Here is a 17,513-nt window from a genome sequence, read left to right on the forward strand (position 1 = left end):
TTTGAGAATATCAATTTTTCTTTTTTTAGTTCAAGTTTTAATTTTGGGAATACCGATTCCTCTTTCTTTTAGTTCACGTTTAACCCATACTACACATCCATATAAGCATTTTCATCTTAGCTACTCTCATTTTATGAACTTGATGTTTCTTAGTTGCCCAACATTCTATCTCGTAAAGTATCGTTAGCCTTATAGTTGCTCTAAAAAAATTTCCTTTCAATTTGTTAGCATTAATCAATCACGTAATATTTTAAGACACACTCCTCCACTTGAGCCAACCTACTTTGATTCTATAGATTATGTGATCTTCAACTTCACTATTTGTTGTCTCCTAGTTTTCGATGTTCACTTCTGGTTTTCGATGTTCACTTCATTATTTCTACTTCTACTATCACCAAAATTATATTACATATTACAGTTTTATTTCTATTAATTTTAAACCCTTTGGACTCTAGTGTTTCTCTCGATAACATACAATATGGCAATGTTCTAAAACCCAGACCATTGATCAAATCGAAAAAGGGACCAAATCAAGGGTCACTCACTAGTTCAACCATCATGTCAGGCAAAATCAAACTCTAATATAAATATATTAAAATTATACAAATAAAAAACATAAGTATTTCTTCTTCTGTTTTGATAAATAAATAAAAAACATAAGTATTAAGATACATTCATTTAAATTATTTTTATAGTTTAAAATACATATATTATTTATATTGATTATTTAGGGGGAAAATTTTAATCATGCTTTGTGTTTGAAAAAAAAATGCAGTGAATGCAATAAATGCAATCACTTTGTTTTGTTTAGTTTTTGAAAATTGTTTTCGAGTTTTTTGGTTTTTCAAATTTTTTTTTGTCTTTAATATTAAAAAAATTATATTGTAGTCAAATTTTTTTTTTTAAAACTTTTTAGATGCACCTAATCAAGATGAACTTAAAAATAAAATATTTGTAAAGAAATCTAATAAAAGTGATCCAAATGCACCTAATCATATGTTTAGTGAATTTTTTTGAAATTTTTTCACAAATATTTTACTTTTTAAGTGCACTAAGATTAAATACATCGAAAATGTAAAAATAAGATTACTAAAATATGATACACAAGTTCATTAAAGACAAAAATAAATAAATAAATAAATAAATAAATAAATAAAAATAAAAATAGAAAAAAATAATAATAATAATTTGAAACCCAAACAAGATGAATAAGTTTACTATTTTTTAACAAAGTGGCTGACTTGCTAATGCATCATATTTGGGCATTCAAGACATGTTTGGAACAAATTTTTACAAAAGCAACATGTGGCTCATCTTGAGCAGCTTCTTGAATCACCTACCAGTTTGAACGGTTAATCAGTTCAACCGCAATTCTCACCAGTTTAATAGAAAAACGGTAAAAGAGGATCAGAGCATATTCTCATTCGTTACAGCTTGCTTCTCCACTCGCCATACCATGTTATCAGGATCAAAGGGAATTTCTTAGCCCTATTTACCAATTTTCCGTTCAAAACGAATTCGGTGGTTCATCCAAACCAAAACTAGACGGATCAACCAGTTGAGAAAACCAGTTCGGTCTGGTTTTTCAAACATTGTAGCATGGGATATCACCCTAATGTAATACTACAATGATTGAAAATTCACTAGTTTCTCCTACAGGTGATCTAATTGTAGTCACAAACCCTACCATACATGTCTTTTGTCGCATCAATACCTTTTGATCACACCATTTTTCTCCAACACGAGTGTTTTTCTGCTTGAGATGTACGAGACGAAAGTCTCATATACGGTTCTCAGAGAGGGGGGTCTTCAAAAGAAGGGCTTCTTTTGGGGGGACGAGATAGATGATCCATAGGGCATAAATCCAAACTAATTCTCTGACACTGTTATTGTAACCCTTAAACGATGCTTAATCACTCTCTCCTATAGTTACATTATATGACTCATCAACTTAATACCTCTAGAGTACTAATTTTTTATATCTCCCTTATTTTTATATATAGGTACTAAGATATTGTTAATCCATTCATCAAGTATTTTGATAGTCATTAGAATCTCAAAGAATTTTGTTAACTAAGAGACCCCCTCCATACTAAGCATTTACAAGACCCAATAGAGGTACAATTTAGTCCTAATGTTACCTGACTTTATCTTCTTCAGTGCAAATTCCAACTCAAACTCACTTAGTCAACAGTAAAACCTATATTCTCTGATTCCATCAAGATTGTCATATTTGTCTCCTTTTCCAGTTTTCTAAATGTTTTTCATTTTAATAGTTTCTCAAAACAACTTTTTCCACATTTCCTTAATCTCCTCGTCGTTTACCAACACCCTCAAATTCTCACTTTTTATACACTTGACATAATTAAAATCTCGTGTTATTCTTTCTCTCAATTTAGCAAGTTTGTAAATATATTTTTTTCCCAGCTTTACTATATAATAATATAGTATAAAGATCGTCATAAGCTTTAAGCATAGCATCTAAAACCTCCTTATTAAAAATTTCTCAATTTATCCTTTTGTCACTTTTTAAAACATCTTTTTTTCTTTATACTATGGTAAAAAATACAGGAAAGGGGTTTTTTAGGCGTGTGTTCTTTTTTGTTAAGTGAAGATGTTGGTGGTCAGAAGGAGACTAGGTTGGGCTACTAGAATTTTTTGATTTGTGGGTCTAGATGGAAATTTTTGTTTTTTTTTTTTTTTTTTTTTGGTCGGACTGGTCTGGTTCAAGTGTAGCTGGTCAGTTCACGTGGTGGGGTAAGAGGTTTAGGGCTAAAGGTGTTGCATTATACTAGGTGGATTTATGGAATTTGGGCTGTAGGTGGGTTTTATGGTTGGGCCGAAGCTGGATGGGTTCAAATGACTTGGGTTATGTTATGAGTTTAAAGTTGGGCCAGATCAAGGTTAGTTAATCAGGTCTATGGTTAAATACAACCCAGTTAAGAAATCGTCTTCTTACAGATGATGTTCACAGACCAATGATGATGGACCAGAAACTCCAACAAAGACGCAACAAAGATAAACAACAAAACAACCAAACCAAACCAAGCCTTAAAGTCCTATCAAATAGGGTCGGCTACATGAATCCTTCTTCTCCATTCAACTCTATCCAAGGCCATATCGTTAGTCAAATTAAGGAGATGCATATCTCTATTTACTACACTAGTCCACGTCAATTTAGGTTTGCCCCTTCCCCTAACACTTCCATCTACCGTCACTGTATCGCATCTCTTCACTACTGCCTCTGTTGGTCTCCATTATATATGACCAAACCATCTCAATCTATTATCTCTCAGCTTATCTTCTATCGGTACTACACCTATCAATTCTCGAATATACGCATTCCTAACTCTGTCTTTTCTAGTCTTGTCACACATTCACCTTAGCATCTTCATCTCAGCAACACTCATCTTATGTACATGTTGTTTCTTAGTTGCCCAACATTCCATCTCATACAACATCGCTAATCTAATAGCCGTCCTATAGAACTTTCCTTTTAGTGTAGTGGGTACTTGTTTATCGCACAGTACTCCAGACGCACTCCTCCACTTAAGCCATCCCGCCTTAATTCTATGGACCACATCCGCTCCAATTTCCCCAACTGTTGTGATAATTGATCCTAAATAACGAAAATGTTCACTCTTAAATAGTGCTTGGTCCTCAATCTTCATTTCTCCTCTACTTCCATTGTTACTGCTACCTAAATTACACTCCATATACTTTGTCTTAGTTCTGCTTATCCTAAATCCTTTAAATTCAAGTGCTTCTCTCCAAGTCTCCAACTTAGTGTTAACTCCTTCTCTAGTCTCATCCACTAACACAATATCATCTGCAAAAAGCATATATCATGGCACATCATCATGAATATTTCTCGTCAACTCATCCACAACGAAAGCAAAAAGATACAGACTTAAGGTTGATCCTTGGTGTAACCCTACAATAATTGAAAATTCGCTTGTCTCTCCAATTGGCAATCTAATAGTGGTCACCAAACCTTCATATATATCCATGATCACATCAATATAACCTTTTGTCACCCCTTTCTTCTCTAACACCCACCAGATTATATCTCGAGGCACTCTATCATATGCTTTTTTAAGATCGATAAAAACCATATGAATATCTCTTTTCTTTTCTCTATACTTTTCTATTACTCTCCCCAAAAGATAGATCGCTTCCATTGTTGACCTACCAAGCGTAAACTCAAATTGATTCTCTGACACATCTGTTATATCTCGCAATTGACGTTTCATCACTCTCTTCCACACTTTCATTATATGGCACATTAGTTTGATTCCTCTATAGTTATTGCAGTTCTGGACATCTCCTTTATTCTTATAGATTGGCACTAAGATACTCTTTTTCCACTCCTCTGGTATTTTTTTAGTCTACAAAATCTTGCTAAATAACATAGTCAACCAAGCCACCCCCTTCTTACCCAAGCATTTTCAAACTTCAATAGGGATATCATCGTGTCCTAAAGTCTTATTCGATTTCATCTTCTTAAGTGCAATCCCCACTTCAAAGTTCTTAATCCTACAATAGAACATGTAGTCTTGATTTTCCTTATTACTACCTACTTCCTCCCCTTTTGACCTAACTCCATGTTCCTCATTTAACAACTTCTCAAAATAGTTCTTTCATCTCTCCTTATCCTTCACCAACAAACTTGGATCTTACAATTTTATATGACGTTTGAAAAAGAAAACGCTCACTTTTACCAATAAACAAACTTTTTTAGCTTCTCAGAAGAACAGGAGATAAAAATTTTAAGTGCATTTCTCATAAATCCCATTTAATTTGAAGTACATTTCTAAATTATTTACAACATGTTATCTAAGAATATTATACAACATGCGATATATTTAAGTGTTTAAGACGTGTCCCCATACCCATACTTGACTTTGGAAGCATATCCCAGTATCCTAAAATTTACGTTTAGGAAGATCTGACACTTGAACATGTTAAAACCTACCATCACCTACTCCACCTACTACACCTACCACCACCTACTACCGCCTACTACACACCTACCACTACCACCTACTACCACCTACTCCACTACATCTCCTATATAAGGAGCCCCTCACCATTTGTAATAATATAACATATATACATCAATCAATAATACAATCATTTTCTCTTTATACATTAAATTTCTACATGGTATCAGAGCTATAGGTTAAAGATCTTGGTGTTCTTCGCCTTCCGGCGGGCGGCAACCTTGCCTTGACCGCCCGCCGGGTCTCAACCAATTCAAACCTGCTCTCTCTCTCTTCTCTCTATACACATATACATCTCTCTTGGACCAAAAACAAGCCACAAAGAATAGAGCCCTCCATGGCCGTTGAAGCAGGGCATCTCAACCTCTTCCCTCCACAACTGATCACAAATAGAAATCTTCTGAACAGCAACGCCGGAAACGCCGGCACGTACAATACCCAGATGGGTTTTGGGATGCCTTTCACAGGAACATTGCACGAGTCTCTGTTACCGTTCCCTCAGTCTCTGGTTTGCGATTCTGTTCCGGTGAAAACTTCAGTGAAGGCTGAAAGTGGGGTCACCTACAATGTCCCTGTTGCCCCCAGAAAGCGTTCTAGAGATTCATTCAATCAGATTGCCCCAAGCGCTCACAAGTCCTTCCAAGATATGGATTTTAGCCTAGACTCAGAGTTCTTAGCTACAACATCTACTGATGGTTCTGCAAGAATATGGAAGACACATGATGGTCGGTTTCGCACTGCGGAGGACCCCAGCTCTCCTATTGACTGAACGCTGCCTCTGCTCCCTCAAATCCACTCTCTTGGATTGCGTCGGCCGCGAAACCGCCAAGACCATCTCCAAGAAGCTTTGCGATACCATTTCAAAGCTCGCTTCTTCGATCTTGCCTGACGGTGGCTGGCCGGAGCTCTTACCGTTTATGTTCCAGTGCATCACGTCGGACAATCCGAAGCTTCGCGAATCGGCACTGTTGATTTTCGCGCCATTGCCGTTTATTCAGTGTTTGCTCTCTACTCTCACCTTCTCTCTCTCGGTGGGAAAATGAATAAAGAAAAGACACACCATGCATCCAAAAGGGCCCCCTCTCTCTCGGCTAGAAGAGTAAGGGAATAAAATAAAATCACAGGCGAGGGGGTGAGAGGATGCACAGGTGGTGATCTGCAAAGATGGATATACAAAAATAAATAAAGACACAGGAGTGACTTGACCCTCTTCTCTCTCTCTCCACTTTATCACATGGGTTTTGTCCCCCTCTTTTCGTTTTTTTTTTTTATTATTTTACTATTATCTACCCACTCACTCCTTATGATGAAAACACAATGAACCCAACTTCATGCCAGTCACATGGGCCTGTCCCTCCGCCAATGCTCTCATCCTTTTCTTTTTTTTCATATATATATTTATTTCGCCAACCAATAACCTTTTTTTTTTTAATTTCTTAATTTATTTTAATAACATGAGTGGCCTCCCTTTTCCACCATCTCCCTCTTTTTCTACACAATATTTTTGTACCACCGCCCACTCCATGATATCCATATTATTATTATTATTATTATTTTCACAAAAAAAAAAAAAAAAAAAAAAATCATTCGAGTTGATTTTTCTGCATTACCACACCTACCATTCGAGTTTGCCAAACACACTTGCTTTATTCATTTCAGGGATCCACCCCGATCACAATTTTACATCAAAAAAAAAAAAAACAAAAACAAAAACAAACAAACAAACCAAAACAAAATAACCACATCCCCAGGCAGGATTTTTTCTTCTCTACTCTGCCGCCGGTCTCTTTTTCTTGCCTCCGTCCTGGGTGGCCCTTGCCGGTGTTGCCTCCGTGTTTCCCACTCCACTGGGCACGATCACTACTCCCTGCTCCTCCACTGCAGCATATGGCGGCCCTCCAAATCGGAACATCACGGTGGCCTTCCGCTTCAGCTCCTTATTTTCCGCCTTTAGCACACTTATCTCTGCTCGCGCATCCTTATACATGCGTTGGAGCAGAGCCAGTTGGGCGTTTAACTGTTGCACCTCATTTGTCCTACTCTGAAGCCAGTGCGACAAGTTTGTGACCGCCGTCATGGTCTCCACACATGACTTCAAAGTATACTGATTGGCCTCAATATCAGTTTGCACCGCCATTTTTTGCTCCACAGACCGCATCGGAAAGTTCAACGGAGCAAAACCAGAGGTGTTTGGTTGAGGTTCACTGGCCACCGCACCAGTTATTTCTCTTGTGGACTCGTTCAGGTCTGGAAAGAGCGTGAGCAAACCACGGGAAGAGGAGGCCATGTTCTGGGTAGCTGGACGGGAAGAAGAGGCCATGTTTTTGGTTGCTGAGTGTTTCAGCGAAGCAGCGATTTCCGACTGGTACTCTCAGAGAAGGATTGGTTACAGAGTGTTTACAGAGTATTTCAGAATGCAAATGTTCGGCGGTTTCAGACTGGTTTGCACAGCCTCCGCCTCAACCTTGGTTAAATAGCCAAGGCAGACACGCGCATCGCGCGCCACTTGACGCCAGACGACAAAACGGGCGCGCAAGCCAATGTGGTGGCGCGCCTCGCCATCATGTCCGGCACATCTTTTTATGACTTGGGCTCGCCTTTTTGATGGCACGTCTTTTTATGGATTGGGCACGCCTTTTGATGGCACGCCTTTTGAAAAATTGGGCACACCTTTTGAGGGTGCGACTTTTTAAGGGTCTGACAAGACTCTGTAAACTGTCCCGACATTGATTCCTGTTAGCTCCTTCAGGGGTCCGACAAGACTCTGTAAACTGTCCCGACATTGATTCCGGTTAGCTCCTTCATGGGCCCGACAAGACTCTGTATACTGTCCCGACATTGATTCCGGTTAGTTTCTACAAGGGTCCAGCAAGACTCCGTAAACTGTCACAACAACTGTCACAACATTGTCTGCTACAACGGTCCGACATGACCCCATAAACTGTCTTCTACATCGGTCCGACACGAGCCAGTGTCTTCTACATCGGTCTGCCATAACCATACAGTCTTCTACAACGGTCTGACACGACCATACAGTGTCTCTATCCATTTTTTATTTTTCAGATTATTTTCTTGTTTTGTTACTCTCTGCAAACTCAAGTTGGTTAGTTCCTATCCCCCTTGAGTTTGCGGGGGCTGTTAAAACCTACCATCACCTACTACACCTACCACCACCTATTACCACCTACTGCACACCTACCACTACCACCTACTACCACCTACTCCACTACATCTCCTATATAAGGAGCCCCTCACCATTTGTAATAATATAACATATATACATCAATCAATAATACAATCATTTTCTCTTTATACATTAAATTTCTACAGAACACACCCCCACAACCGATATTCATACCCAAGTCCATGTAACATAGACGACTAATCTAAGGTCAATAATGCAACACAAGGGCTGACTAGCTACAAAGCAATTCACAACACCAAAGGAGATCAATGAGAATATCAGCTATAACTCAGGGATGGTGATAGACAAATGAACTGGGTAATATCTTCAACAATGGGTTGTTGGCGATTATTGAAGGGTATAATGGTAGGTGATGTATAGGCAAGTAGCAACTTCAATGCAGCAAGGCTAGAATCTTTGTGAGGCTCCTTAGGTGCATGAACACTTCAGCGAAGGATGCATGTTGTATCTGACACTAACACTCTTTGGACACTCCCAAAAATGTGTCCAACACTTCTTCAACATGTCTTACTTTTAAAAATCAAATTCATAATATTAGACACTTCATGACCCCTTTCTGGCCAAAACACATTCTATGTGATGAATCCCTTCATAGAATAATGTTAAGCATTTTTCCAAACACAACTTATGCACTCCAAATATGCTTTTAAACATTTTATAAGATGAACACATCATATTTATTACAACATTTTATAATTGTTTTGCATTATTTATGATGTAAATTTTACGTGAATGATATATTGATGTTTAAGTTATGAAAGATATGATTTTTTTAATGTAATTAGTGTTATGTTTCATTTTTTTCATCTTCTTTGAATGAATTACTCATATATATCACATATAATAAATTTGTAAACCAAACCAAACCAAACCAAGCTAAGCCTTAAGTCCCATCAAATGGGGTTGGTTACATGAATCCTTCTTCTCCACTCGACTCTATCAACGGCCATTTGGTTAGTCAAATTAAGAAAATTCATATATCTATTTACTACACTAGCCCACGTCAATCTAGGTCTATCCCTTCCTCTAACACTTCCATCTACCATCACTGTATCACATCTCTTCACTACTACTTTTGCTGGTCTCCATTGTATATGACCAAACCATCTTAATCTATTCTCTCTCAACTTATCTACAATCGATACTACTCCTACCCATTCACAAATATACTCATTCCTAACTCTGTCTTTTCTAATCTTGCCACACATCCACCTTAACATTCTAATCTCAGCAACACTCATCTTATCTACATGTTGTTTCTTAGTTGCCTAACATTCCGTCTCATACAACATCGCTAGTCTAATAACCGTTCTATAAAACTTTCTTTTTAGTCTAGTGAATACTTGTTTATCGCATAGTACCCCAAATGCACTCCTCCACTTAAGCCACCCCACCTTAATTCTATAGACCATATCCGCTCCAATCTCCCCAGCTGTTATGATAATTGATCCTAAATAATGAAAATGTTCACTCTTAGGCAAAAATATAATAAATTTGTAAAAATATAAAATTTTAACGTGTCTCAAGTATGTCATATCCTACATTTTTTAAAAAAAATTGATGTGTCAACATGTCCATGTCTTTGCTACTTAGTGAGGCTCTAATACCAAATTGATGTAAAACGACAAGGGAGAATAAGATAGAGAATGGGAGAGAAAAACACACAAGGGCGACCAACCCCATCGCACAAAGGTCACAACCTTAAACAACTCAAAACCACCCTAATACGATGCCAAAGCCTTTATCAATCAGCTAACTACCCTAGTAAAATAAGAAACTAGAAACCCAAATAAAATATGAAAATTAATAATAAGAAGAAGAAACTAAATATTAAATAATAAAGAATATTAATTAATAAAATTGTAAATTAAGCCTCCAAGTGGTGAAAATTTGCTGCATGAGAGCTGAATATTGGACATCTACGTTCTGTATCAATATGTCACCTCAGTGATAACTCCATAAAATGACTGGAACATTTAAAACCAACAGCATGAATCCAATGTATTCCATATTTAAAAAGAGAGGAAAAGAAAATTGAAAGATCTAAATGGACAAAATGAATAGCAGCAGTTAGTCATCACTTAATCCAAAAATATTTTTGCACTAGGGGAAAAAAGAACAGTTCAGAAGCAAAAGTAATAAGATATGAAAGATAATAACAACAATAGTGGTATTTATGTTCTTGACATTGGTCACAATAAGATTTTTCTTTTTTTTTTTTTTTTTTTTGTAGGCAAATAATACTAGATAGTAATGATAATAATATTGTATTTTTTGGACTTCATGTCCTCCTGCCTTGTTCTCTTTTGTACTTCATTTTTATTTTCAAAAAAAAAATCTCTTTGTGGCTCATAAAAAATAAAAATAAAAATATAATAATATTGATTACCCACCTTTGCTCTTTTCCGAAATATATCAGCTACCTCTGGATTTGCGATCATATCTACATACCTAAACAAATAACATAACAAGACACTGTCAAAATCAACGATAAGCCATTTTACATAACCCATATTAGCTTTAAAAACTGAATCTAGAGGCGAAGTATGGAAAATGGTAGGACATATTCATGACTTGGGAACTATTCACCTATATAAGGTGTTTGACAATTTTATAATGGGAGAAACGCCAGTCAATACAACTTGCTCCATACAATGTTACAAACACATGCAAGCGCTAGGGCTCATAGACACTTCCCAAACAAATAAAGAAAGCTATTCAGAAACAAAATTAAATTTCAGTTGTTGAGAATCTTATATAGTTGTCTCCAACAATGAACAGTTGAGCTCATGACAAAACATTTAATTTCATCACAAGAGAAGAGCTAGAACTAGCATCATGAATTGCACAAGAAAACCCGACTTACAAAATTGCTAAATGCATGCTCCCTATTCAATTTTGGATTAAGAAAGCATAGGCACCCTGCAGTAGCTTGGAAACCTGACTTCCACTTTATTTTTATTTGCTTGTCCAAAAAAGAAATCAATCATTTTTAATAGTGTTTTGTTAACAAGTGTTCTAAGGGCATTGATTAACAAAGCATAAAATAGTTGTACATTCTATATAACACGCACTTTTATGCAGAGTGTACAATCAATTTTAACTTCTTAACAAGTACCTTAAGGGCACTCATTAATAAAATCCTTTTTTAAGTTCACTAAATACAAGTACAATGGGAGAGTGAGCAAGCTAGTCTCCCCACAAGATGATCAACTAAATGCTAAGAGTAGACTGCTTCACTTTTAGTCACTTTTGCCCTAGAATTTGCATGCCACTGCTCAGAATTCAGTCTGTGAATTCAACTGGTGCTGACTTTAGACATTCAGCATATTTTTCCAATGATCAAGGCATTCAAGCATTGGATCAAATTGTTGGTTTATGGGAAGCAATAGAACCATTACACTATCTATGACTATTAGGGATCTAGGAAGCACGGATACAGATACGAGATACGGCAATACGCCAAAATTTGAAAAAGTAGGATACAGGTACGGTGGAGATACGTTCGTAAAAAAATACATATATTTTTTATAATTTTAATAATGTAATATGCATGAAAATAAAACCTAAAGCAAATTAATAAATAAAGAGAAGAATTCCTATTAAATAAAGAAATATTAACATCAAAGTTCGTAAAATTAAAAATGTGGTAGAGAAATACTTACATTAAAATAGTGTAGAAAAAATAAATAAAGTAGCTAATAGATAAGGGGGGGAAAAAAGAAGAAGACGAAGAAGAAGACAAAGAAGAATGAGAGCAGAGAGTATTGACTATTGAAAAAAATTTAAATATAAAATAATAAAAAAATTGGAAAAAAAAAATTGTATACTTATTTGCCATATTAAAATATAAAAAATTAGAAGAAAAAATTGGATACTTATTTCACATATCCCTCACGTATCCTGCCGGATCCCTCAAGTATCCTTCCCGTATCTGAAATTTTAAAAAAAAAAATCAAAAAAAAAAATCGGATACTTATTTGCCGTATCCGATACATATTCCGCCGTATCAGATGCCCGATACATATCCAATACTCGTACGGCACCTTTTTTGAAGTATTTGTTCTTCATAGTTGGGGATTCATGTTTTATTTAAGAAAATATTGAGCATGATGCTCTGCCAATACACCAAATCTCAAGTTGTACCCAGCTCAGTAGCAAGCAAATCATCAAGTACCTAGAGCTAAACATTTTTCTTCCATTGCCTTTAAAATAAAATAAAATAAAGGTATGGAGCGAGAAAATGTTGGTTTGCAGAAATAAGAATAGGCCTAGAGGGAAAGAGAGATGCAACTCTCCCCAGAGGAGCTAGTTAAGACTTGATGCTCCAACAATAATTATATTAGGTTTAAAACAGCCCACTAGACTAGAACCTCATTATACCAATTTGAATAAGAAGAGTTATATTTGCAATTTGTCTTAAATAAAGAAATCCTAAGAGTCTAAGATGGAAAAAATTGTATGAGAAGGCTAACATGTGATGCATACAAATCAGATTACCAGTACTCTGAACAGCCGTAAGCAAAATCAAGTAAGTAACTAACTAGATAAATACATTAAAGAAGAAATGGACTATTTGAGGCTGCATATCCAGAAAATAAATCCCTATCCCCACACTCAAGATCAAAAATAAATAAATAAATAATTACCCAAGAATAAGATAATTCATATATCTCAATCACAATGATCCATTCAGTCTCATTTATTATGAAACGGCAATGAACTACAATGCCATACATGCCCTCAAGAAAGTAATTTTAGTGATAAGACTTGTACAAATATGCTATTAAAACAATTCCCTAAACGTAATTTGACACTACTACAATATTGGTAATTTAAATTTTTTTTTTTTTTTTGATAAATTATAATATTGGTAATTTAATTAGACATATCAAAAAAAAAGATATAGGTGATTTATCAGTGGATATATCATTCACAAGACTCTGATGGTAGTATATCCATCCAGCTTTGGCAAATAATGACTCACTGCTCACTGTCCATGTAAACTACTACAATTCTAATTGATGTTGTGTATATGTTCAAAAATAATAATTGATGTTGCGGATATTGTTCCATACTGGCAGCCGGCCGGTAAGTATCATTCCTGAAAAAAAAAAAAAAAAAAGGGATAGTAATTTTGTAATACCTTATCGCCTATATTTTCAGCTAGTTCCAGAGTTTTCGTTCTTACCGAAAAATACCAGTCAAAATTGTGAATCCTGGCAACAAGCCTGGTACGGAAAAACCCTCTTCTGTCAGCATAGAACTCGTTGACAAAAGAATACAGAAATCTTATTTTGTGAAGGGCGGCATTTACCTCTTTCCTCTTTCACTTGCATGATTTGCTACTCCAAATTTCCAAAATCTTCTTCAGCCTTATTAGTCTCAAGAAGTACCTCTCTCTATCTATCTCTCTCAGTAGTTCAGTGTCCTGATCTATGTTTTCCATCTTTCACTTGCATGGTTTGTTCTATATTTTGGATTTATGTTTTTTCTCATCCCTTTGGCACAGCATGCAAACCAGCAAACTGCATCTGTTTTTCTTTTCCTTTCTTGGGTTTTTTTTAGCTTGTCTATGAATAGAAAAGAAAAATCATGCATATATACTATTTATGCGTGATATAAAATGCCCACTAATATTGGCTGGCTTTTATTATTTTTCTTCTTTTTTTTTTTTTTTTTGAGAAATGCCATTGCTTCTTGGTATACTGCCAGAAACTTGCAATTACTAGTCTGCTGCTCTTTGGATTGACAAACAGAAGTCACTTTACCTAGGTGCCATTTGGTAACGTTTACAATTTACTCTGTTTAGTTTACAAAAAATATTAAACATGTTTATATTTATTTTTGGAAAAAACAAAAACAGAAACATGTTTACAAAAACATGTTTGGTACACACGTGTTTTAATTATATGTTTTGAAAACAAGTGAAAAGTATAGCCCCTTTATTTCAGATACGTTTTTGAGGTGGAGCTTAGCTTATCATAGAAATCTTGACGTTCATAATTGCTTTTCGTTAGTGCTTTTGACCCTTATAATAGACCTTGCTTTGCATCTTTTTTTTTTGGGAATAAATTAGCTTTCTTGGATGATGCTAATACATACTTTTGTTTGATTAACATATTATGCTAAAATTATTTGGTATTGGGTAATATTTTTATATATTATAATAGACCTTGCTTTTTATCTCTTGTTTTGGGAATAAATTAGCTTAATGTTCTTGGATGAATGCTAATACATACTTTTGTTTGATTAACATAATATGCTAAAATTATTTGGTATTGGGTAATATTTTTATATATTATAATAGACCTTGCTTTTTATCTCTTGTTTTGGGAATAAATTAGCTTAATGTTCTTGGATGAATGCTAATACATACTTCTGTTTGATAACATGGTATGCTAAAATTATTTGGTATTGGGTAATATTTTTAATAAATATATAATATTTGTAAGGATAAATCTGAAACAGTACCCAAAAACACACCGTTACTAATGGGAAAAGAAAAGGAAGAAAAAAAAAGGTATTGTGTCAGTTATGGGAATGATGTTGGAATGTGTCCCACATCGCCTGGAGTTGCCCCATCTGTGTTGATTATAAGGCTCCAGTTTCCCTCTCCTTAATACCTGGGTTTTAAGAATAAGTGTGGACTGGGCTTTTCAATTTGGTATCAAAGCTTGGTTGGGCCTGTGATTGGTATGCCGTTTGTCCGGCTACTGTATGTTGTGGTCCAGGAGGGTGTGTTAAAATGTGTCCCACATCGCCTAGAGTTGCCTTATAAGGCTCTAGTTTCTCTCTCCTTAATACCTGAGTTTTAAGGAAAAGTGTGGGTTGGGCTTTTCAATTGACAACTTTGGTTCTAATCAATATTTTCTATTTTCATTAATGTTATCTTATGAAATAAGTGAAAAGAGATTACAAAAACTTGAAAGAAAAAAAGTTAGAGAACTATTTATATATATAAATAAAACTCGGAAAAAACAAACTTCTGCAGGAAGGTTTTACACCCATGCAAATAAAAATTATTCTTTCGAGGACAATTATAAAAAACTATTTCAGATTCAAATGTCTTGTCTATGTTACCAAGTCCAGTGGATTCCTACATCAATATCATTGCAATGTCTCATCATGTTATACATGGATGTCTGACAATGAAAAAAGAGAAACTATGAACTCACCGTTGGCGGTAGCGCTTATCCACATCAGTTAGACCATGATACTTGTCTGGCAGTGGTAGTAGAGACTTTGAAAGAATTGAAAATGAATTCAAATTAACTGAAAGCTCCCCTGAAAAGCAAATTAAGGAATAAAATGGTCACCAAGGCTGTGCTAGGCTCATCAGGTCACATCCATTTAATTCAGGGGGGGGAAACAAAATAGGCCAGAGTTCGTCCACAGTCGGAACTCAAAAATTTTCCTTGTACAGAATTTTGCACTTATTCATGTTAAAGCATTTCAAGGAAAGGACTAATTAATGAAGCCCATAAACTAGGCATTGAGGTTTCTAACTTGCTTGTTTTGTGATTAGGGGATACTGCTATGGAAGCTATTTTTCTAATTCTGAGACTAATGAAAAATACAAGAAAAAGAACAAGTACCTTCATATGATTTTTACAGATTTAAAAAAATTAAAAATAAAAATTAGAAGAAAAAATATAATAAAATACACACATGCTAAGATTCCTAGAAAAAAAAAATGTGCAAAGTTTTGGAAAAGGAGTATCATTGTACCAGCTAGATATATTGATGTAATTAAAGACAAGTACGATTGAGCCATGACTGGTGTCAAAATACTAAGTAGAGAAACAGTTGAATTTCCAATAGCAATAGGTTTTACATCAAGGATCAATTGTAAGTCCTTACCCTTTTGCATTAATTGTAGATGAACTAACTAGGGACATTCAGTGTATATCTCATGCATATGTTATTTCTAAACAATAACTTAGTTGATGAAACAAAAGAAAAGGTAAACTTTAAGCTTAAATTGTGGAGAATATTTTACAATCTAGTGAATTTAGGCTAAGTAATACAAACTAAAAACAACGCCGCCCAATTAATACACATTAATGTATGTTTGGGAGGAGAAAGATTGGGTACACACCTAACCTTTGGCATAGTGCACAAAGTGGTTGTCCCGTGACTTGAACCCATAACCTCAAGGTTATTAGGCCAAGGTTTTTACCATTGAACCAATGGACAACCTACAGAAACTATTCAGGACATTTTAAAGAAGGTGGAGGTTTTTACAGAATTGCACCATACTAAGACAAATTACATAAGTGTGTAACTTTGGCAAAAATATAAATAGGGATGAAAATGGAGTAAAAAAATTATGGGCATGAGCTAACTAAGAGTAACCATTTTCAATATCTTGGTCAGTTATTCATAAAAATTGAGAGATTGAAGACGTAGCGTGGGAAGTGCGATATTCTGGACAATTTGGTTGGAAAGAAATGCAAGGATTTTTTAAAAGATAAATTTAGAAATTTGGATTCTATGGGGGTTAAAGTTTGTAGTTTGGCATCTTTTTGGGTTTCGGTGGCCCTCCATTTAGAGGGATTCCACTATTTTTTATTTCTAGAGATTGGAAGATGGCATGCGACACAGTCTTTTGTATCTGTTTGTTTTGGTGGACTTTTATTTGCTTCTTTGTGTAATCAAGGAGGACTCCTCATCGTCCCTTGCACTTCTCTTTTTCTTTTTAATAAAACTTCTTTCATTGCTGATCCAAAAATAATAATTTAAGGAGATGCACCAAATGGTTTTGTAATCGTAGAATTCTTATTTAAGTTGGATGGAAAAAAATTAATAGGACTGCTATAAGACTTGTAAGATATATGGTAATATTGGGTAGTTAAGGGGAAAAAAAAACATGTTCAAAAAATGAGTGCAAGTGAAATGAGAATGCTGAAATGGATGAGCCAAGTTACAAGAGAAGATAAAATAAGAAATAAATCAATTAGGAAGTTATAAGTGCTTCCAATTAAAGATAAGATGAGGGAATGCCATTTGAGATGCTATTTTTGTGCATTGCAGACTAACCAATGTGCCTGTAAGGATGAGTGATTTGATCCATAAAGAGGGTAGTAAAAGAAATAAAGAATGGCCTAGGAGACTTGGTTTGAGTTGAAAAGAAAATATGTGACTATCTTAAATATAACTAAGAATATTAGCAATTAGAACCAATTGGAGGAAATGGATCCATGTAGCCACCCCAACTAATTGAGTCAAATGCTGCATGTGTTTCTTTTCCATTGAAATAACCAAAACACTTTTGTTTTTGTGGGAAACTAACATGAAAGGAA

At 35.3% G+C, this 17,513-nt stretch overlaps 1 protein-coding gene across 1 annotated transcript in view; it reads right to left on the reverse strand.

The window, feature by feature from the left end:
* LOC114299382 (lysine--tRNA ligase, chloroplastic/mitochondrial) overlaps positions 1-17,513 on the reverse strand; it is a 44,792-nt gene that overhangs the window by 18,039 nt on the left and 9,240 nt on the right. Inside the window, exons 4-5 of the mRNA XM_082907151.1 lie at positions 15,387-15,495; positions 10,602-10,659 (exon numbers count right to left, since the gene is read on the reverse strand). Coding sequence (XP_082763277.1) covers positions 10,602-10,659; positions 15,387-15,495 — 167 coding nt within the window. The remainder of the gene's footprint in view (positions 1-10,601; positions 10,660-15,386; positions 15,496-17,513) is intronic.

Source organism: Camellia sinensis, chromosome 14 (assembly GCF_055761805.1).
Source record: "Camellia sinensis isolate YWXY chromosome 14, ASM5576180v1, whole genome shotgun sequence".
NCBI lineage: Eukaryota > Viridiplantae > Streptophyta > Magnoliopsida > Ericales > Theaceae > Camellia > Camellia sinensis.